The sequence below is a fragment of the Hydra vulgaris genome, chromosome 15 (genome assembly GCF_038396675.1).
Source record: "Hydra vulgaris chromosome 15, alternate assembly HydraT2T_AEP".
In the NCBI taxonomy this organism is placed as follows: Eukaryota; Metazoa; Cnidaria; class Hydrozoa; order Anthoathecata; family Hydridae; genus Hydra; species Hydra vulgaris.
The window spans coordinates 45,024,988-45,047,358 of record NC_088934.1 but is presented as its reverse complement, the minus strand read 5'-3'; the positions used below and the strand labels follow the sequence as shown (position 1 = coordinate 45,047,358).

The following is a 22,371-nucleotide window of genomic DNA, read 5'->3' as shown; positions in this document are numbered from 1 at the left end:
AAAATTTAATCTACCAAAGAAAAAAAAAGACTACAAAAGTTTGTAAAAAATATTTTGTAACAATTCAAGTTTATGTAAATTTTTCATGTTTAATATTTAAAGGTGCTATTGCTAGGTTTTAACATAAAACTTGACCAAATCATAGATAGTATATTGCATGTGGAATGTTTTGCATTTGAGGCTAAGAAGTCAAATATTGATACTATGTTGAAATTTGCTTGCCTGTCAACAAAGTGAACAAATTTGTCAACATAGTCAACAAATTTGTCAACAAAGTCAACAAATTTGTCAACAAAGTACACTTAAAATTAATACTAACTATTACTAAGATTACTTATATATGCTTATATACTTATAGATTTTTTTAGCTCCGTTATTCAAAATACTATGGTATATATTTCTTAGCTCTGTTGTTCAAAATACTATAATATATATTTCTTAGCTCCGTTATTCAATATATTATGATATGTATTTGGAAAATTAATTTTAACGACTAGTTACAACTGTTTTTAAAAACTTCGTATCAAGAGTGAGTTATCTCAAATACCAAATAATCCTGGATCTGCCCATACTTTGTATTGTTTTTGGTCAGTTAAAAATGGAAAATTGCTATCACATGATAATTTTGTATTGTATATTTGTAAATATTTTTGTTTCGAAATTAAAAACAATTTTTAAACTTGTTTTTTCAATTATTATTAAAAGAATTTTGCATTCAAATTTCTTTCAAGCTACCTTGGAGGTGCTTTTCACATTATTGTTTTTTTAAGATCATTCTAATAAAAAACATAATTTTAATTGAATTGTTTTCATGCTACGTAGCTCATTCACTGTGTTTTTTAAGTGAAAAAAAAGCGTGTTTACACATTAGACAAGCAAGTTTGAGTGATTTTTGTTTTTGTTCTTTACTTTTTGTCCCACTCGGACCTAAGGTAAAAGCCAGAAGACCTTAGATTTTTTCTATAAGCAACTGAAGAGTAAATGGAATAAAATTAAACTACATTAAAAAAACAACCTTAATCTGCCACTGTATATATGTGTGTGTGTGTCACACACAAACACTTTTGTGATTTGTGACATGTAACATGTTTGATAGGTGACATGTGGAACAGGTGATATGTCTTTATATTTGATTAGTCATTATTGACAAAAAACCTATAGCATTATTATTGTGGCATGCAATGATCAAGATACAAAAATAATACATAATAAATAATAATATAACAAAAATAGCTTCAAGTTCATTTACTACACCCACAATAATTTTGCATGAATTTTTTCATGTTATACTCCAATACTATTAGCAAACTCAATGCAACTTGTTAGTCACAGTTGGACAATCAGATTATTTATATACATTTAGAGGAAAATGTTACGTATAAGTCCCATACAAATACAATGTGTATAAATTGTATTAGTTGGAGACTAATACAAGTTATCTTTGATTTGAAATACTAGATTGAGTATTTACATCACATATTACATATATATATATATACATATATATATATATATATATATATATATATATATATATATATATATATATATATATATATATATATATATATATATATATATATATATATAAATGTTTAATTTTACTGTTCAAATTCAAGATGTCGTTTGCTCTCGTTTATCATTTATTTTCACATTAACTGTTAACTAACTTAAAAATTGAATAAAAAACTAGCAGTAAATAAATCATTAAAAATAACTTGATATTTTATATTCAAAAAATAGAATTTTTTCTATATTTTTGTTTCTTTTTAGTTCTTCTTGCTTTTAGTTATGTCTTGACTTTTAGTTAACGACATTAAAAATCCACATAAGACCAGTTATTAGGTTCGTTTTAAAATCAGTTATAACAGCAGGCACCAGAGAAGGAAAACCAAGTACAGCCTGCCAGTACCTAAAAATAAAAAAAGAAATAAAAAAAAAATTACTAAAGTATGATTTTACAAACAGATTCATTTAAATTTAAAAAATGCAGCAACAGGTAGTTTTGCTGAAACTGTTTCTTGCCATAAAACATCTACATTTTACAAAAGAAGTTTTGTTTTACTGAAAGTCTATAATTGTAAAACTGAGATTATTTAACATGGTTTCTAACCAGTATTGCGTGTTCAGAGTTGTACACTAATTTATTATGCCAACGTGCATCACCTCTTGGAATTATAAGTAAATTTACCATAGAATCTAAGATAGCTGACATACTCAATATAACTTTTAGATGACATTTTGGGTAAATAACTTCCCCGGAGGCAGGTGGAGCACCATCTTGTCCTACAAATACAACTGCGACTTCACTAAATTTAGTTTGCAAATGAAACATTAAATCATGTAAGCAAAGTTGATTGCCACGTTGTTGCATTCTAAAATTTCCTGCTGTTAGTGGGTCATAGATATACAGTTAACAATATGTTGGAGGAATATATTGATCTGGCATAAGGTTAATACGCAATGGCGTATCATAAAACATGGTGGCCTTTAATTTTTTCAACCACGTTGGCTGTAGATAAAGCAAATAAAAGACAGGTATTAAAGTTTCTAATATATTTTAAAAAGTTTATATTGGAATTATGATTTATAAAATTCCCTGTAAATAAATAATGACGACGATTAGCTTCACCTTACCTAGTTCTACTTTTTTTATTTCGAAAACAGTTATTTTTAAGTTACCTATATATACTTCTACTAAAAACTTTTTTGAGTCTTATACCATCCATTTCATCTTCATTATTATCATTAAACATATTAACTAGTAAAAAATCGGGGCCCTGGCCCCGGGTAAATTTTGAGTTTACTACAACCCCACCCCCGCTAAACAATAAGATTGTTATTTTTTTTTTTTTTTGTTTATATTATTATCTGCTGTAAAAGTTAATGGGAATAGGAAATCCACACTCAGAAAAGCATATATTTAGTATCTATTTCAAATCGACACACAGAAAAGCATATATTTAGTATATATTTCATAAATTTAGTTTATATTTCAAATTACGTCTGAATAAATTTGCTTATAACATTGTACAATTCATATAAATTTACAATAAAAAATAAAACGTTAGACAATTTAACATAACTTTGTTATCTTAAATTAAATGTTTCTTCGTCTAAATCTGAAGAATCAAGATCCCAGATGTCATGGTAGTTTGAATTAGGTGGTATGAAGTCCCACATAAAGATGTTGAATAAGAAAAAGCTTTTAAATTATATTTAAAAAAAAGATGTTTCAACATTCTTTGTCTAATGCGCTTATTTTAATTTAATTTTGAAACTTTAAACTCCCGCTCACTTGTTGTTGAGCTTAAGTGTGAACATAAGTGAGTGTGAGCATAAGTGAGTGTGAACATAAGTGAGTGTGAACATAAGTGAGTGTGAGCATAAGTGAGTGTGAGCATAAGTTAATATACTTAATATACTTTTAAATAATATAATTTTTTACTGAATGTATATTAAAATAATATACATTATTTTATTGAAATTTTTTTTAAATGACAATTCGGAGAGCCCGAGACCTGCACTAACGCCACTCGTCAGGAGCGTGTCCTTGCAACAGATCTCACCGCCTGCACTCTACGTCATGCTAGTCAATATTGCAATATAACAGGACTACACTACAAAAGCCAAAAATCCCAATCCCTATCCCAGTTTTTAATACAGCTCCAACATTCTTAGAGATCTCATGAGGGTGGTAAGGGATGCGCGTGGTGTGATCAATCAATCAATATATTCTGAATTACATGATTTTACAATTCAAGGATGTTTACAAATAGTATAATTACTAATGATGCGTAAACACCTAATAATAATGAATATAATAATAAAGAACATAAGAATAAAATAATAACAACTCTAAAAATCATAACGTTAACAATAATAATAACATTAATAATAACTATAATAATAAAAATGGTATTAATAACAATAAAAATAATGGTATTAATAAAAATAAAGTTAATAATAATAATAACAATGGTATATTTAAATATGTCTATACTTATCTACATACGCACATACATAAATATACATACACATTCACACACATAATAACACACAACACACATATATACACATATACACACATTTGCACACATACATATACCCACACACGCATACATATACCCACACAGGCATACGCACATACACATTCAATCATTGTACAAGGACGACAAAAAAGCTGTACATAAATGTAAAGATTCTAAAAAAAAAAAAAAATAAGATAAAGATATGTGAATATAAGCAAATATGTTAATACGTATAAATATCATGTACACTTACATTAGAAAAGACAAACGTGTACACATGCATGTATGCGTATGTATAAAAATAAACAATTTAATGTATAGGATAACACAAAGCAAATAGAAAATAGAAATTAATAATTATGAGTAACTTACCGTTTCTTTTATGGCTGAAATGTGTCTTATAAATACAATAAGTAAATACCACTCATAATCATCGAAACTCAGAATGTTTGTCGTTAGTATAAAAGTAGTTAGAAGAAAATATGGTAGAAAATTTGGTGACTCCAATACTATGAGAAATATAAATCTTGCCTGGTAAGTAGAGACAAAAGCTATCACACAAAACAGACTCAGATAAATTAAAAAATGGTTAGCCAGAGATAAAAAAATACAGACATATAATCAGTAGGCAGAGAATAGTGAAAAAAATAAACAGATTAGACAATAAATGCGATTTTTTACTAATAGCTTATAACCACTGAAAAACGTAACGTTTAAAAACAATATTGTTGACAAAACGACTTAACGAACGTTAGTGAACACTGTATAGTGCAAACCACAACAAACTAACTTAGCGACGTCAGATCAAGAAAACTAGATAGAAACAAAAAAAAAAAAAAAAAACCTTATGAGATTGTGATATGTCTAAACTTATCTAGTGGTATAGTTCAGTACATACAAACCATGAATACATTTGTTATAAAAATACGCTAATACGTAATTTTGTGAAAATTTTTCGCGCTCTTTTGCTTCTCACAAATATGCGGTCTCATTCACACGTAATAACACAAATCTGAATAAATATACAAGGATAAGGTCAAAAAAAGATTATGAACAAAAGTATATAATAAAGAAAAAATATTTGATAAACTGATTTTAGAGACTGTTGATGTCTACAGGTGTGAAGATGTAGTGCATTAGTATGTATCAATTGGTCGTCTTGTCTGGTCTCGTTATGTTTTCGTTCACTTTCAAATCGGGTGAATAGAAAGCTAAACACACTCACTCCTTGCGCTTATGGGCTAGCACATCAGAGCCAAACGTAAGACCTACAGAATGAATTTCAATTGATAGAATGCACACATTAGTCACCGTAGGCCACAAGCCATCGCTCTTAGTCAAAAGAGCTACTGCCCCGTGCTGGTGTGGATTGATGTGCTATTGGATGAGATTTTAGATCCGAGCACATAGTCAGCGAGCGCTGATCCGATGTGCATTGTGGAGCTTCCGAATGAACGTGTGCGTGAGTGTTAGCGTATCCATTAGGTTATTGAGCGCCGTAACCACATCCAGCGGGATAGCCTAATGTCCGTTTTGTCGTTGTAGTGTACATTGGAAGAAGTCGGGGCTCACCAGCCACAAAGAATAAATTTGTTTGTTTATGCGACACAATGGTCGCAAAAAGTGACCAACGGAGCCGTCCAGTCACGTGGATCTGGGAGATGTGAAAATAGAAGTAGATTGTAGATGATGTCATTGGGTGAGAACCATAAATGAATGTAAAGACTATTTTGTAGGAGGAAGAAAATTTTAGGACTCAGGGATTAGGTGAACAATAACTCACGCTCTAGTCATACTAAACAAATGATAAAACAATGGTCTATGAGTAAACAAGTCAATATCGATCCGCTGGTTCATTAAAGGCAACCATGGCTAAAATTATCGCACCATACAAAAACAATAAAATAAGTAGATAACAAAATATAAAGTAAAATGATAAAAAATATAAGTACGAGCAATATAAAAAGAAAAAATAGGCGCTATAATACGTGGGTGTAAGAGGTAAAAAAATGTTGGTGCCATGGTAACCAATCAGAATTAAGTAGTGGATAATGGTGATCCCCCTCCTCAGGAATGCACTGCGATCACCAATGACGTTTCGGAGAGCCCGAGACCTGCACTAACGCCACTCGTCAGGGGCGTGTCCTTGCAACAGATCTCACTGCCTGCACTCTACGTCATGCTAGTCAATATTGCAATATAACAGGACTACACTACAAAAGCCAAAAAACCCAATCCCTATCCCAGTTTTTAATACAGCTCCAACATTCTTAGAGATCTCATGAGGGTGGTAAGGGATGCGCGTGGTGTGAATATAATAAAATACATACATATATATATATATATATATATATATATATATATATATATATACATATAATAGATATATATATATATATATATATATTAACATACATACATACATATATATATATATATATATATATATATATATATATATATATATATATATATATATATATATATATATATGCATTTCAAACTGTTTGATAAAGTTATATTTTTTTGGATTATTTTATATATAGCCTAAAATTTAAAAGTTTTCAGGAGTGCAAATCATCGTTAGAGAAACTGATGAAGGACACATTTTGGTAGATGATGAATCAGATAACGAAGAAATTGAAGGACTTTATCAAAATGGAACCAAAGCTTCTAGATTTAGCTTTGGAGGTATTTAAAAATGAATAAAATAGATGTTTCTGAAAATTCATTATTTTATTGAAATTTGATGAAAGTGAGCTGCCAAGGCAGCTCACTTTCATCAAATTTCAATAAAATAATGTATATTATTTAAATATACAATCAGTAAAAAATTATATTATTTAAAAGTATATTAAGTATATTAACTTATGTTCACACTCACTTATGTTCACACTCACTTATGCTCACACTTAAGCTCAACAACAAGTGAGCGGGAGTTTAAAGTTTCAAAATTAAATTAAAATAAGCGCATTAGACAAAGAATGTTGAAACATCTTTTTTTAAATATAATTTAAAAGCTTTTTCTTATTCAACATCTTTATGTGGGACTTCATACCACCTAATTCAAACTATTATGACATCTGGGATCTTGATTCTTCAGATTTAGACGAAGAAACATTTAATTAGGGAGGGGGGGGGTAGGGGATAGAGCAGTAAGCAACTGGTTTTTGATAAAAATTTACTTTAGCTGATGCTTGTTGGTTAAGTGTGTAATAATAATAGTTTTCCAGACAAAATGAATATTCCTCAAAAATTTAGTCAAGCATTAATTTTTTTAAAAAAAGAAATAATTAATTATGTCAGTTATGTTTTTTAAAATTAAAGTTAATTATTGGTTAATTATTTATTATAATGCTGTTTTTTTTTGTACCAGTTTTTATTTGATATACTTTAGTTATGTCGGTATTATTTATTTTGCTTTGTTAGTTTTATGTTTTGTGTTTGCTATTTATGTTTTTCATTTTTTAGACGTTTTTAATTTTTAGGATATTTTAAGAAAAAAAATTTTCAAGGGAGATATCTATTAATATAATTTACTCAAAGATATACAGCGTATAGTATAAAATACACAAAGTTATACAGCGTATAGTATAAAATTTTCAGAGATCTACAGCGTATAGTATAAAATACACAAAGATATACAGCGTGTAAACTACATGTAGTTTAAAATAGCAAAATACAAGTACTGTTTTAAGTTAAAACAAGTTGTTAAATATTTGTTAAAATTTAAAGAAAATTGTTAATTATATTTTTTAATTTTTATATTGTATTGTTTGACACCAGCTCTCCGCGTACTGTAGAAAATTAGGGGTTGTATAAAGCAACATCTAATCGTTTTGCTTCAGCTTCTATTAGTTATGATAATGATTCAAGTTCTAACTCGTTTGGTATGTTGACACTGCTGACAACTCTCGGATTTTGGTGTTGTAATGTTCTTGGAGTTCTTTAAGTTTCTTTTCAAGCTTGTGACATGTGGCAGCAGCAACGCGACGTTCAACTTCAAGTGTGTGGATTAGAATTGTATTTTGTTCACGGTAAGAACATATCTATACAGAACAAAAAAATAGCTTTACTATTCATCTTATAATATAAATAATTTAAAAACAAATGAAATTAAGTAATTAACTTTCCGTTCAGTTTATAAATCTTAAGATTATTTTTTCAACAATTGCTTTTAAATAAATGTTTTCGTTTTAGTGCTAGACAATTGATTATATGGAGTTTTTGCAAAACGGCCTCTTTTTCGATGTACACAATGTGCATCAGCTAAATCGTTTTTGAGTTCGGTACGTGTTATTTTTTTCTTTGTTATACCTATTGATAAGAACATTAAAAACAAATTTTAGAAAATCAGATAAATATGAATATTTGTTTACACCAAATAAGATAAATTTTATCAAATTCTAATAAAATTGATTTGTTTTGGCAAATACTCAATGGCATTATAACCAATATAATTTGTATAGCTTGATTCAATGAATTTAAATAAAACAAAATATTTTCAAATGTAAACAAAACAAACTAATTTTAAAACAAATTTACTTGCTTTGGAACAGATTATTTTTATTTAAATAGTATATTTATATTATATACTTATACATACATGTCCTGGAATTCTTTGGAGCACCATATTTGCTAGCATCTAAATGTAACTGATTACTTTCTGCAATGCAAGCATCAAGTTAACCTCTGACTGAATCTAGTTCTCTTTCGTAAATGCTTTGCAAATCTTTGATCTCATTATCTAATGCTGCAATGTGAAAAAGAAAAACTTTGTTTTCAGTTTTTTTACTGTGTTCTCTTACTTGTTAGTGCATTCTCTTTAAACTTGATTGCAACTGAGGTCTTACTTGACCAGTGTATTCTTTTTAAACTTCATTGTCAACTGAGAAATGTTTTGCTTTTCTAACTAACAGTGGGTGTAAGATAGTGTTGATGGAACAGACATTTTCCGAAAACAATAATAATTAAATAAATAAACTTACCAATCAAGTTTTTACAGTTTTTAAAACTGTTTATTTTAAATTTTATTTTTCGTTTTAAATTTTTTTGGGCTCTAAACTCACTAAAAATGATTGCACTCATTTTTTTAAATAAATGTTTGAGTTAATCTCAATTAAAAAAACACACTAAATATAAAATATTTAAATATAAAAAATTAAATATATAAAATATATGAAATAAAATTTATCATCTAAAGAAACGAATAAAAAAGTTCTTACTTGTTCAGTTTACTTATAAAAACGTGAAAATCTTTATAAATCAGTTTCTGTGTTAAAAATAAGAACGCAAATGAATAAACGGAAAAAATAACCTTGCTTTAAATATCATTTGAACTTGTTTAGAGTTTCTTAGTAGCATTTAAACGTAGCCTTAATAAAAAGTACTTATTTTGTTGTTGTCAACGTTTATTAATAATTAACGAAAATAAGAAATCATAACATGTTTGATTGGTGACATATGAAACAGGTGATATGTCTTTGTATTTGATTAGTCATTATTGATTAAAAACCTATTATTTTTGCTGCATGCTAGGATCAAAATACAAAAAGAAAACTATAAAAATAAATTAAAGTTCATTTATTAAACCCATAATATTTTTGTATGAAATTTTTTTATGTTATACTCTAATATTACTAAAAACTTGATGCAACCTGCCAGTCGCAGTTGGACAACCGGGTTGTTTATATGCTTTAAGAGTAGAATGCTATGTATCAGTCCCATACAAATACAAAGCATATGAATCGTATTAATAGGAAACTAATACAAATTATCTTCGATTTCAAACGCTACATTAAATATTTACATATATTCGTGTATATATATACGAATACAAATGTTTAATTTAACAGTTCAAGCTGAAGGTGTCGTTTGCTCTCATTTATTATTAATTTTTACATTAATTGTTAAGTAGCTAAAAAAGGAACTATTTTTAGATGCAATATTTATATTTTGTTTTACTTCGTTTTGTTTAAAAGTTCGTTAAGTAAAAAGATGATCGAGTCAAATTAAAAAGGTGTTTGAGAAAATCTCAAGAGCGTAAAATTTTATTTTTGCAACTGAAGCTTAAAAATATTTCTTTATTATTGTTAAAACAACTTAAAGAAAACTAAACATCGTGTTCTTGTTTAATATCGTGTTTAATATCAATATATATCACGAAAACATCGTGGAAATGTTTATTATCTTAAATCTTTTTTTTTTCCACTGATAAAACTTCTTGTAACTTAATCTTTTAATTTTTATCAAAAATTTGTATTATTTTTATTATTTGTTCTAAACTTTGCAATTTAAAGCAACTTTTTATTTAACAACAAAAGTATAATTCAATTTTATCATCATACAACTTATGACTTAATAAAATACCGAAACGATTGATATGTAACATGGTTATTCCTAAAAAAATTTTGTCACATCGAGGCATAAATAATTAAAGAATATTAATATACTAACATGTAGAATAGATGCCAACAGAGTAATAAAACCAAAGGAGACAGGAAAAAAAAAATTTTAATAGTAACTACGTTTTACTTTTGAATTAAAATTCTACTTTAATTATAAAATGCGTACTAAATATCATTTTATTTATGTTTTTTTCTTTAAATACAGCTGTTTTGCTCGTAAAACTGGTCACAGAAAATATTTAGTTCTTGTTTGTTATGATAGGCCAGAGTATAGGTGGCTGTCAATGGATGAACCCATCTAGAATATTGGACTAATAAAAGCCTCTTTATAAGAACTTTGCTTTTTATCTTGCTGATTACTGATTACGATTACGATTACTTTGATCAAAACATTAAACGAATGGATGAAAAGAAATTTTAAAAATAAATTAAAAGTTGCTATGACACTGATGACATTTTTTGATGACACTGTTATACCTTTTTTGCCATGTATCAGGCCTTTCATAAAACGAACGAACAACTCTGAAAATTTCCAACAGTAGACAGAATTATATAAATATATTTAAATAATATATAATAAGTTTCTATAAATTCTTATAATTTCTATAAGTTCTATAAATAGTTGCATTTGGGAGTACGGAAGGTAAAAAATAATTCATTTGCCAACGAATTCGCCACTTTTAATATATATATATATATATATATATATATATATATATATATATATATATATATATATATATATATATATATATATATATATATATATATATATATATATATATATATATATATATATATATATATATATATATATATATATATATATATATATTAACATTCTGAATGTTTTTAAAAATATAAAAAATGTTTATATTTCTATTTTTTTTAATGAAGCGTTTTTATTTTTTTAGGCTAAAAGATAGTCGATGTAGCAGCACTCGCAACGGAGTGCTGCTACATCGACTATCTTTTAGCCTAAATCGCAAGGGAGTGCTGCTACATCGACTGAGGGTTTCGTTGGGGCAGGCAGTCTATCAAGTAATAAAAAAAAAAAATTTTGGTCTTGCATTTTAAAAAAAAAGAAAATCTTTCTGACTTTCTGACAACCAGTTAGGAGTATATATATATATATATATATATATATACTCCTAACTGGTTGTCAGAACCAGTTAGGAGTATATATATATATATATATATATATATATATATATATATATATATATATATATATATATATATATATATATATATATATATATATATATATATATATATATATATATATATATATATATATGTTGAACGTCGTAATAGCATAAAATAAGTAATTATTTTTAAAAATAACGCGATGTTTTTTATTTTTGACATGTTTCGTAAAATGTAAATAAAATTTTACGAAACATGTCAAGAATTAAAAACATCGTGTTATTTTTAAAAATATATACATATATATATATAAATTTGGTTTAATCGAAATAGTTAAATACTTAATTACGTGTGCATTTTGACGTTGTGAGTAATCTCAAAATTTAATTACTTTCGTAATTAGCCGTAACACATATTCACAATTAAACTTTATTTTGTTTTCTTAATTACGAATATAATTTTGTAAAAACAATGCTTGTTTTAATTTATTGTTTTATATTTTTTTCTGTTTCAAATTTTTTTCTTATAGTTTCATACATAACATTTTCACTTATAATGTATCAAATTCATGAGCACCGAGGCTCCTTTAAGTGCACGGTGTATAAGTTACTAATTTACTTACAAAAATTTATTAAACTATAAAAATTATATTATTTATCAAATGAACTATTTATAAATTTTTTAAATCGATCACTATTTATAGATTGCATCTATAAAAAGATGACACACAGTGTAAAATTAAAAAAAAAAAACTTTGACAAGTGATTTTCTACTAATTTATATACATTGTTGTATACAAGCCATGCATTGTTGCTTTAATATAATATCCAACTTGAACTTATGAAAAATGAGCTTCGTAGCACAATAGGACAAGTGCGGTTAAATCAACTTTCTTTAATGTATATTGAAAATGATCTCATTGAAAAACATTTATTTCAACAGCATCTTTAAAGAATTTGCAGGAAAAAAATGTACAAAAAAATGCCAATAAAGGAATAAATAATATCTTATTCTTTTATAGTTGCTATAGTAACTAAGTTATGTTTCATGTTTAAAATGTTCCGTTAATTATTCTAATAGTTATTATTTTATTCTAAACATAAGCTTATCTAGCTAAAGCTAAAAAAAGACAAAAAAACTGTATTTATATTATCTAAATTTAAATGTTAAATAAATAAAATTTATTTTTCATGTTTTTTTAAATATGCATTTTTATTTCTTTAAAGATTCTGTGAAATATTTTCAAAACCGTCATTAAAGTAAAATGATATTGGAGAGTTCTAAAAATTACTTTTTTGTAAACGCAAGTAGTATGACTTGCTTAGTATAAACCTTGGTTAGTATTAGATTTTATAAACAATTAAGATTTTAATATCTTTTAAGTTTTCAATTTTAGGAACATTTCTTTTCATTAAATAAAATCTTGCAAACATTTTTTTTAATATATAGTGATCGACAAGCAATTTGATCTAAAAAAAAGCAATCTTTGTGAGATTAAATTAGATTTGCGTCATCTTTAAACAAAACAATGATTTATTAATTTAATACAAATGATAAATACAATTTATTTTTATATAGTAGAAATAATTAAGGCACTAATATTTTTGGAGAGTGCCATCGGGTCTAGGACTTTTTTAAATTTAAGTTAGGTAACATTCAATTATTGTGTAAATTCTAAATTTTTATGTGTTCTTTCTTTCTAATAAAAAAATGAGACAATATGTTTATTCTAATCTCAAATAAATATGATTTTTTAAAAATTCTAGAACTTGCAAACAAAAAAAATATGAAGCAATCTTTTTTTTTTTAGTTCTGTGAAAAATTTTGCAGTATTGTTTTACCTATAGAACTGTCTGTATTATTGACATTGAAATAAATAAATTTTATAAAAATAAAGTTTCATACCATTGATCTCTGGTATTATAAACTAGTATGATTTAATTAACGTATTTATTGTTTTAATAATTATTAATTTTATTTATTTAATTTCATTTTCATTTTATTTGATTTTCATGCTATATTTTACTCTTATATTCGATATTGTTGGCTTTGCTTAATCAATCAATGTATTTCTGAAATAGTTATTACGCTTCATGAATTTTTACAAATAGTACATGTACTTACTTACACGTACTAATCTTAAGTAAAAACTTACTAGCAGTATGCTGGTAAGTTCAGATTGGTAATGGATTGAAGAAAGTAATGATTATTTGCACTTTTAGGGAAGAAGTTAATGAAGGTAAGAGATTTTTATTGTGGTGACTCCAGACAAATTGGCATTTTAGATCAACTAGATCACAAAATTTAATAATCTTAGACGAAAGATACAGTTCATTAGAATTAAATTAGTAATTCTAAAATACATTATCTTTATTTATTTTTTTTTGAAGATAAGATTTGAAGATAAGATTAACCCTTGTAACAGTTTGCTGTATGGGTTGTCTCAATATTTGACAAGCATTTCATAAATGAGTGCCAAAAATGGCATGGCATATGTTTAAGAGTGTTTCCAGATTGACATAATGGCGAACTTTAGCTGACATTCCATTTGGTCTTCTTGGCTAAATCTTTAAGATAAAATATAAACGAAAGGTTGGAGTCAATTTTAATTCCAAGATATTAATTGAATTTATAGGATTGATTTTTATTATTACTTCTACCTGATTAAAATTGTCAAAACTGTAAAAACTGAAAAAAAAGTTACCATATAAAAAAAACTTATATTAAAATATCTCAGTCGCAAAAGACTTTCTTATAAAACTGGAAGTTGTTTTCATGATTCCAAGCTGTTTTTTTACAAATCACTAAACTTTTAATTTACCATCTTTCATCAATAGCCTGATTTTAAGGCCAACAATATGCCCTCTTTAATTTTTACTACACTCAGTTGAGGAAATTTTACTTTTAAATATAAAAAGGCCAGCACCACCACCATTCCTACCCATAGCTTTTATGAAGTTTTTGTAAGCCCAAGTTTTATGTGTAAAGGTGGTTAAAATATATTATGTTCTTAACATAATGCTTTTTTATTTGTAACCTTTTGCATCAGTAAAATAAAAATAACAATCATATAAGTAGTTTTTTGGTTCCATCCAAATTAAAGGGAATTCAAAAAGTACAAATTAAGATCTTCTAACCCATCCAGTAAGAAGTCTCAATAATATAACACAACAAATGTGTGGAACCCAAATTATCTTTTGTTATCTGATTGAAAGCCAAAATACTGTTCATATAACTTAGCTATTAATGGTTTCAAATTCCTTCGCTGAGTTTTAAAATAACAAGACCTGGTGATATCAAAACAAGTATTGTGATAAAATGAGATTTAGGTTGGTAATTCAGAATTAGTATGCATCTCTTTTGTTACAAAATTTTGATGACCAGATTAATAATTAACAAATTACTGCGTGCGTTTAATTTTTATTAAACAATAAAGTTAACAATTCTTCTAAAATCATCATATCTTTAAATATTTAGGATAGTGTTATATGTAAAAAATGTTTGAACAAAATTATGTGTAAAAAGCATAATATCTAATCTTAAAATATATCTTATGCATAAAACTTCCAATTGACAAATAAAAAATCATAATTTCCAATATATATTTACTTTATATTTAAATAAATACTTATCTAATTAAATACTACGTTTTGAAACTTACTATATGTTTAATAAAAAACGCAAAGAGTGCATTAACGTGCGTTGTTTTGCACTGTTTACAATTAAGCATCATTATGCATCTGTTTAGTTTTTTAAAATGAAGCTGGTGACTAGCATATTTTTTAAATGAAGCTGCTGACTAGCTTATTTTTCAATGTAGTAGTTTCTATTGGAATAGCTTGGGTAGTTGCGAACTTTTCCGTCGTTTATCAAAGGAAGGTTTGTTGTTGTATATTTAGGCATTGCTAAAGGCGGTAGTTCTGTAGTAGTATCTACCAATGCTAAATGAAAAAAGTTATAAATATATATATATATATATATATATATATATATATATATATATATATATATATATATATATATATATATATATATATATATATATATATATATATGCACAAGTTAAGTTTATCAAATTACCTGCAGGTGACTTTTGTCTTTTTAAAGGAGCATTTGATGATGCTTTACGGGGACTAGCGTTGTGTACGTAGTGACTTCGGTTTGACACCAGTTCTCCACGTACAGTAGAAATAAGCTCACTTGAGGGGTTAGATAAAGCAACATCTAATCGTTTTGCTTCAGCTTCTATTAATTGTGATAATGATTCAAGTTCTAAGTCGATTGGAATGTTGACACTGCTAACAATGTTTAGCTCTCGGACTTTGGTGTTGTAATGTTCTTGGAGTTCTTGAAGTTTCTTTTCAAGCTCGTGACATGTTGCAGCAGCAGCACGACGTTCAACTTCAAGTGTGTGAATTAGAATTGTATTTTGTTCATGGTAAGAAGAAACCTATGCAGACCAAAAAAAAGCCTTACAAATAAAAATAACAAACAATAAAAGTAAAAATATGTTAAAGAATAAAATGGATAAAATAAAAATGATGAAATTAAAAAAAGACGAATGCGTTCTTTTCATCTTATTATATAAACATTTTGAATTTAAATGAAACTTAATAATTACTTTTCCGTCCAGTTTATATATTTTTGCATTCATTTCTTCAATAATTGCTTTCAAATGAATATTTTCCTCTTTTTGTTGTGCAAGTGCTTGTGTTTCTTTTGCCATTCGGTTTTTATGTTCTTGTAGCTGAAAAAAAAGTTCGTGACAATTCATAAATTTAAATAACTTAAAAATGTATCGGAAAAATTCTAAATATTTTGAAAAGTAACGTTACTACTACGTTTCTTCTAAGTATAACGTTACTATTATAATAGGTTTGAACAACTTTCGAAAATTTATTTACCTGTAATTGATAGGAATTCTCAGAAGCTTCTTGGTATTGAACAAAATCGTATGTTGTTTGCCTTTTAATATTTTCAATTTGTTGTTGGAGTTTTTCATCAACAAGATCGTGCTCTCTAAGTTTCTGGTCAGCAATTTCAATAGTTCGTTCAGCTGCCGCATTGCGATTTCTTAGATCAATAATGTCCTTAAATATATTTTAAATATATGTGAGTAAAGGTATTCTTAAGACATGCGAAAACTCAAACCTACAAAAATATGTTGTTGTTTAGCAGAGTTTACTTGCTAAATAATATATACATGTTTGTGTGCGTGTGTGAATGTATCCACATATGTAAAGTAGCATATATAAATATAATCTAGTTATTTTGAATTTTGAAAAAATTACTTTTTCATGAATGTCACGCTCGAAGTTTATTTGCTCAGTTAGCTTTTGAACATAAGCTTCTAAATCAATGCGCATTTTAGTTTCTCCTTCACACGTAACTCGCAATGTAGTGAGCGTACTTTGTAGTTCATCTCGTTCTTTAGCTGTATCTAAATGAGCATTTTGATGTTGTGCAATCGATATTCGAAGTTCTTTAATGAGTAAATCTTTTTCGCTTAGAACTCGGTGGGCGTCGGCTAATGCATTTTCTAGTTTGGTGCGAGTTGTCTTCTCATCGCTATATCTAACAATATCAATACACAACAATTAGTAAAAATAAGCAAAAATTGCAACAATTTAAATACTTAAGCTTTAGTAATTTTATTGATTAATTTTTATTTAAAATCATACTTTTCCTGTAATTCTTTAGAAAGAGCACCATATTTGCTTGCATCTAAATGCAACTGATTCCTTTCTGCAATGCAAGCATCAAGTTGACCTCTGACTGACTCTAGCTCTCTTTCGTAGATGCTCTGCAAATCTTTGATCTCATTATCTAATGCTGCAATGTGAGAAAGAAATACGTTGTTTTCAGTTTTTTTGCAATGGTCTCTCATTTGTCTCACTTGGTCAGTGTATTCTTTAAACTTCATCGTCAACTGAGCAATATTTTGCTTTTCCAACTGACGATGGGTGTGAGATAGTGGCGATGGAACAGACATTTTTCAAGTATTTTTCTAATATATTTTAAATAAAGTAATTAAAATATAAAAATGATTTTTTAATAAATTTAAGATTTAGTTAAAAAAAACTAGCTGCATAACTCAAGTTTATAAATGCCATGTATTCCGAATGTTTAATCTTTTATTTTAATTTTGTGAATCTATTAGTTTTACTTTGTTCAGTTTAGAAAAGCTTAGTTTTGTTTAATAATATTCGAAAGTTATTTTAAATCCAACTTACATTTTATGTTAAAACAGTTTTTTGATTGTGTTGATTGGAGTTCTTTTAAATAAGATCAAAATGCTAAAACTTCCGATTGCAAATGTATTAATGTAAATGAAATTTTGCTTTAAATACCTGTTCAAATTTGTTGTTCGCTACTTAGTAACTATTCACACGGGAACAAAATGAAAATTACAAATTAATCTTTATTTATTTTTTTCGTTGTCGTCAGCTGTTAAAAATTAAATATTAATATTGAGCAAAAAATTTGTTGTGCTATTTTGGTATTTTAAAAAATGACAATATTTCAGATAAATGTTTATAAAAAGTCACGCAAATGCTTCCAAAGTATTTTTCGGGGAACACCATAAAAGCTTAGGTTTGTTCTGCACTTTAAGACATTTGACTTGCTAAAAATCATTTTTCGATTAAAATATCTTACTTATAAACGATTTTCAAAGATCAAACTTTATATCGCATGAAAGCAACTGAATTAAACACTTTTTTTTTTTTTTTCGTATCTAAAAAATGGTATTTATTTCACAAAAGAACCTAAAAAGTTTGTATTCTTATTATTACCTGGTTTCAGCTAAATAAAAATAAATAAAAATATTGTAAAACAACAATTAAAAAAAAAGCTCGCACGTCATTTTTTAAAATGGAAATTAATAAATGTTTTATGCTTTCTTTAAATTCAAAAGGTAACAGTCTTACCGACATAGTAATTTATTATTTAATATAAAAACAATAACTAAATAACTGTAGTCATTAACAACCATGCATGCATTTTGAAGCAATTAATGTTTAATGTAGAAGAAAATTAATTATTGATATTATGTATCAATATTTTTACATATTTATATTTTCAGACAGCCAAGTTTATTTTAAAACCAGCCAAAAATATATTTTAACAAGGTTTTAGAAAAGATACTTTTCTCGAATATTTTTTGAAGCTCTAAACATATGCGTTAAAGACATTTTGCAAACTAGTTAATCTTTGTGCAGAATAACTTTTTCTCCTAATATATAAGCCTATATATTATTAACTTTTTCTTTTAATGTATACGTATATGCCTACCCTTTTGATAGTGATGTTTTGAGGTGATTCTTAAAACAATACCAAAAAATAAGTCTACTTTACACTTTAAGATAGATCTTAAGATTGTAATTAGTTGCAGCAGTTAATTAAAATGTAATTTAATAAAGCCCCCGCATACTACTTAGTAAAATCGTGTGGAATCAGAATAAACAAGGATTGTTATTTGGAGATTTATTATTATAATCTATTTACCATTTAAACCCTCTAATTAATAATATATCTTCTAAACTAATTTAATCTTAAATCTTATAGTTGTCATGGCAGCCTTACAATCTTTAAGTGTTTCACACTAGTCATATACGCGAAATACGTTTTTGTAGCAAGTATATATATATATATATATATATATATATATATATATATATATATATATATATATATATATATATATATATTTGCTCTATTCTTTTATATATATATAATTGCTCTGTTCTTTTAAGAACATTGAGCACTCTATTGTGTAGAATACTTTTTAAAGTTGTTTAAATATTTGTATATATATATATATATATATATATATATATATATATATATATATATATATTGTGTAGAATACTTTTTAAAGTTGTTTAAATATATATATATATATATATATATATATATATATATATATATATATATATATATATATATATATATATATATATATATATATATGTATATGTATATATATATATATATATATATATATATATATATATATATATATATATATATATATATATATATATATATATATATTTGAACAACTTTAATAAAATTATTGCTGCATTTGCCTAGATATAAATTGCGTAGTAATTATATGTCAGTAATTATATGTCTGAAAACTATCCCTAAATTTTAGCTAAAATATGCATTTTCATATAAGAAATATATAAAACTTTTTGTTGTATATTTTCTATAAAAACTTCAAATTTTACATCGTTTTATTACTAAGATCAGCCATTTTAGATATCCGTGATCATATGTAATGTGATGTATAGGGTATGGCTATAACTTTTTGTTATACCCTATTTCCTGTAAGAAAAAGACTTTGTTTTTAATTAAGTAATTAAAAAATAAATATAATTGATAAAAAAATAATTAAGTAACTAACAAAATTATTGGTATCTTAAAAAAAATATCATTGCTCTAAAATGTCATAAAAAACAACCTATCAATTTCTGTTTAAAAATGGTACTTTCGTTTATTTAAAATTTTAGTAATTATTTCTTATTTATAATGGTTATTAATTCAGTCTATATTTATTTTTGTAAGCTTTACAACCTCAAACACTTGGCCCTGATCTATTCGATGTCATATACTCCGTGTGGCTTAGTTTGCAAGGTCGTCCATAAATTACGTAACGCCTTAGGGAGGAGGGGGGTTGGGGTTAGTGGTTTTGTAAGGACTCATACCAAACTTGCTACTAAAAAGTTATGATGTTGTGACAAGGGGGAAGGGAAGGGGGTCAAAAATTATAAAAAATTGCGTGACGTAATTTGTGATTGCGCGATTGTAACTCGTAAAGCAAACTGTACCGTCTGTGGTTTTTAACGGTGCCTGTTTTTTCGCGATATACAATAATTACAATAAAGAAATTTTCAAATTAGGCATACATATACTCAAATCATGAAAACATTTTGGAAGCTTTCAAATATTTTTGGAGTTTTTAGAAAGTTGTTAATTACTTATGAGCCAACCCAATAGATTTCATATAATTAACAAACTTTTAATTAAGTCTCTTTTTTCAAAACCTTGAAATCTTATAAGAAAATAAATTTTTTCAAACGTTGAAATCCAATATATAAATAACTTTTTTTAAACCTTGAAATCTTACATTAAAATAACTTATTTTTATTTGAGATAATTTTTTAAGTTTTAATAATGTACGTTCTTCCCCAATTTTGTATGGGGTTGGTGTTCATACAAACAATATGACGTCACCAAACATAGTCACAAAAATACTGTCTCAAAGCACACCTCTACGTTACATTAGGTCCGCTTACTTTGCGCAACTTTAAAAAATAAGCATTAAACTTCAGACAAATAATGGAATTTTTGACAATAACATTGAAGTTGAACAAGGTCTAAATGTATTCTTATTGGGTGTATGCTTAGTATTTAATCTTTCGTGAAAATTGTGTTGTAAAGTTGACAAAGTTATATATGGACAAAAAGACAAAAGCTTTGTAACACGAAAAAATAATTGAGTTACTGAGGAATATAAATTCATATAATTTAGTTTAGAAGTTTGTCAAATAATGTTCTTATAAACTGTCAAATGATTTATGCTCGCCAAAAGAAATCTGAGTTAAATTTATAAAGCTTAGTTTATTTTAGTTTTGAAGATTCTATTTACCTCTATAAAAAATTTTAGTTTTTTATTTCAAAACTCAATGAAAATACAGATAAGACTTATTCTAAATTTTAAATTTTTCTTTATGACAATTTATTCTCATCAAAGATTTATTGGCTCATATTTTGCTTACTAAAGTTGTCCATCGCATTTCAATTTTTAATTAAGTTTATGTAATACTGAATTTTTACCATCCAATGTTTTTTTCTGAAAACGAATTAAGTGTCAGGCTGAGTTGCTATGTAACTACTATGTTGCTATGTTACTATTTTGTGCAAGTTTACTCAAACTTTATAATATTTTTTCCTTCTTAATACTTTGTTTTTAGATGTCCCAATAAGACCTAACGGTCTTGTCGCAGAGTACAGTAGAAAAGAATCTAACTAGGCAGTTCGCCCTTCTTTCTTTACAGTTGACGCAAAATATGCCCAAAGATCATATTTAACCTTGGATCTCAACCTTCTAATGCAAGCAATCTAACCACTGCATCACGGCTGCATGAGATTTGTAAATCTGACAAGAAATATAAAAGACAATGTGTAAAAATACTATCAACATAAAAAAAATGATTTAGATGATACTTAAATATAAGTTGATTAGGGATGGCTCCTTTACTTAGTTTTTTTTTACTTACACGAGTTCATTTTTATCAAAAAGTAAATTACATAAGTAATTTTAAACGTTTTATGTAAATTTACATTTCCGTATAAGTAATTAATTTTTTTTGAAAGAAGATTTCATCAAAAAGTAATTTACTTTTACATTTAAAAGTAAGTCACATGAAAAAGCTGTTTACTTTTACATTTAAAAAATAATTACTTTTGAAAGTTACATTACATAATATAAAAGTTCTTCAAACTTTAATTTACATTTACCTATAAAAGTAACTAATTAAAAAAAATTATATCAAAAAGCAACTTGCATATGAAAGTAAATTACATAAAAGTAATATGCTACCAAATGTAAAAAATTCTCAAATAAAAAAATATTTTTTAAGTAGTAACTTTTTATTTTAAAAGTAACAACAAATCTAATATTAAAAATAAATTATATAAAATAAAATTTAAATTACATAAGCATTTTATATAATTTGTAAAGTAAGTTTAAAGTAATTTATATAATGTAAGTAAAT

General features: G+C 26.2%; 1 protein-coding gene and 2 long non-coding RNA genes across 3 annotated transcripts; all 3 read right to left on the bottom strand.

Moving 5' to 3' along the window:
* Nucleotides 1–1,625: 1,625 nt before the first annotated feature.
* Nucleotides 1,626–4,869, bottom strand: LOC136091635 (uncharacterized). The gene is made up of 2 exons (XR_010644141.1): nucleotides 4,404–4,869; nucleotides 1,626–1,912 (listed from the first exon to the last, which is right to left on the bottom strand). It is a non-coding gene; the product is annotated as an uncharacterized LOC136091635 (long non-coding RNA).
* A 2,677-nt stretch (nucleotides 4,870–7,546) lies between these two features.
* On the bottom strand, nucleotides 7,547–8,945 carry LOC136091278 (uncharacterized). The gene is made up of 2 exons (XR_010643858.1): nucleotides 8,638–8,945; nucleotides 7,547–8,348 (listed from the first exon to the last, which is right to left on the bottom strand). It is a non-coding gene; the product is annotated as an uncharacterized LOC136091278 (long non-coding RNA).
* A 6,046-nt stretch (nucleotides 8,946–14,991) lies between these two features.
* On the bottom strand, nucleotides 14,992–17,951 carry LOC100192251 (lamin-B1.S). The gene is made up of 7 exons (XM_065818623.1): nucleotides 17,821–17,951; nucleotides 17,269–17,594; nucleotides 16,879–17,161; nucleotides 16,492–16,677; nucleotides 16,209–16,334; nucleotides 15,668–16,037; nucleotides 14,992–15,528 (listed from the first exon to the last, which is right to left on the bottom strand). The coding sequence occupies exons 2-7, from the start codon at nucleotides 17,577–17,579 to the stop codon at nucleotides 15,392–15,394; spliced, it is 1,413 nt and encodes a 470-aa protein (XP_065674695.1). The 5' UTR covers nucleotides 17,580–17,594; nucleotides 17,821–17,951; the 3' UTR covers nucleotides 14,992–15,391.
* Nucleotides 17,952–22,371: the final 4,420 nt, after the last annotated feature.

Bases quoted from the DNA above. Each gene is read 5' to 3' on its own strand.
- LOC100192251 (XM_065818623.1), bottom strand. From the start codon at position 17,579: ATGTCTGTTCCATCGCCACTATCTCACACCCATCGTCAGTTGGAAAAG. The intron at 16,335-16,491 runs GTAAATAAATTT...CTTTTTTTTCAG, and splicing joins AGAATTCCTATCAATTACAG to CTACAAGAACATAAAAACCG. The intron at 16,038-16,208 runs GTAATTATTAAG...TGGTCTGCATAG, and splicing joins TATATAAACTGGACGGAAAA to GTTTCTTCTTACCATGAACA.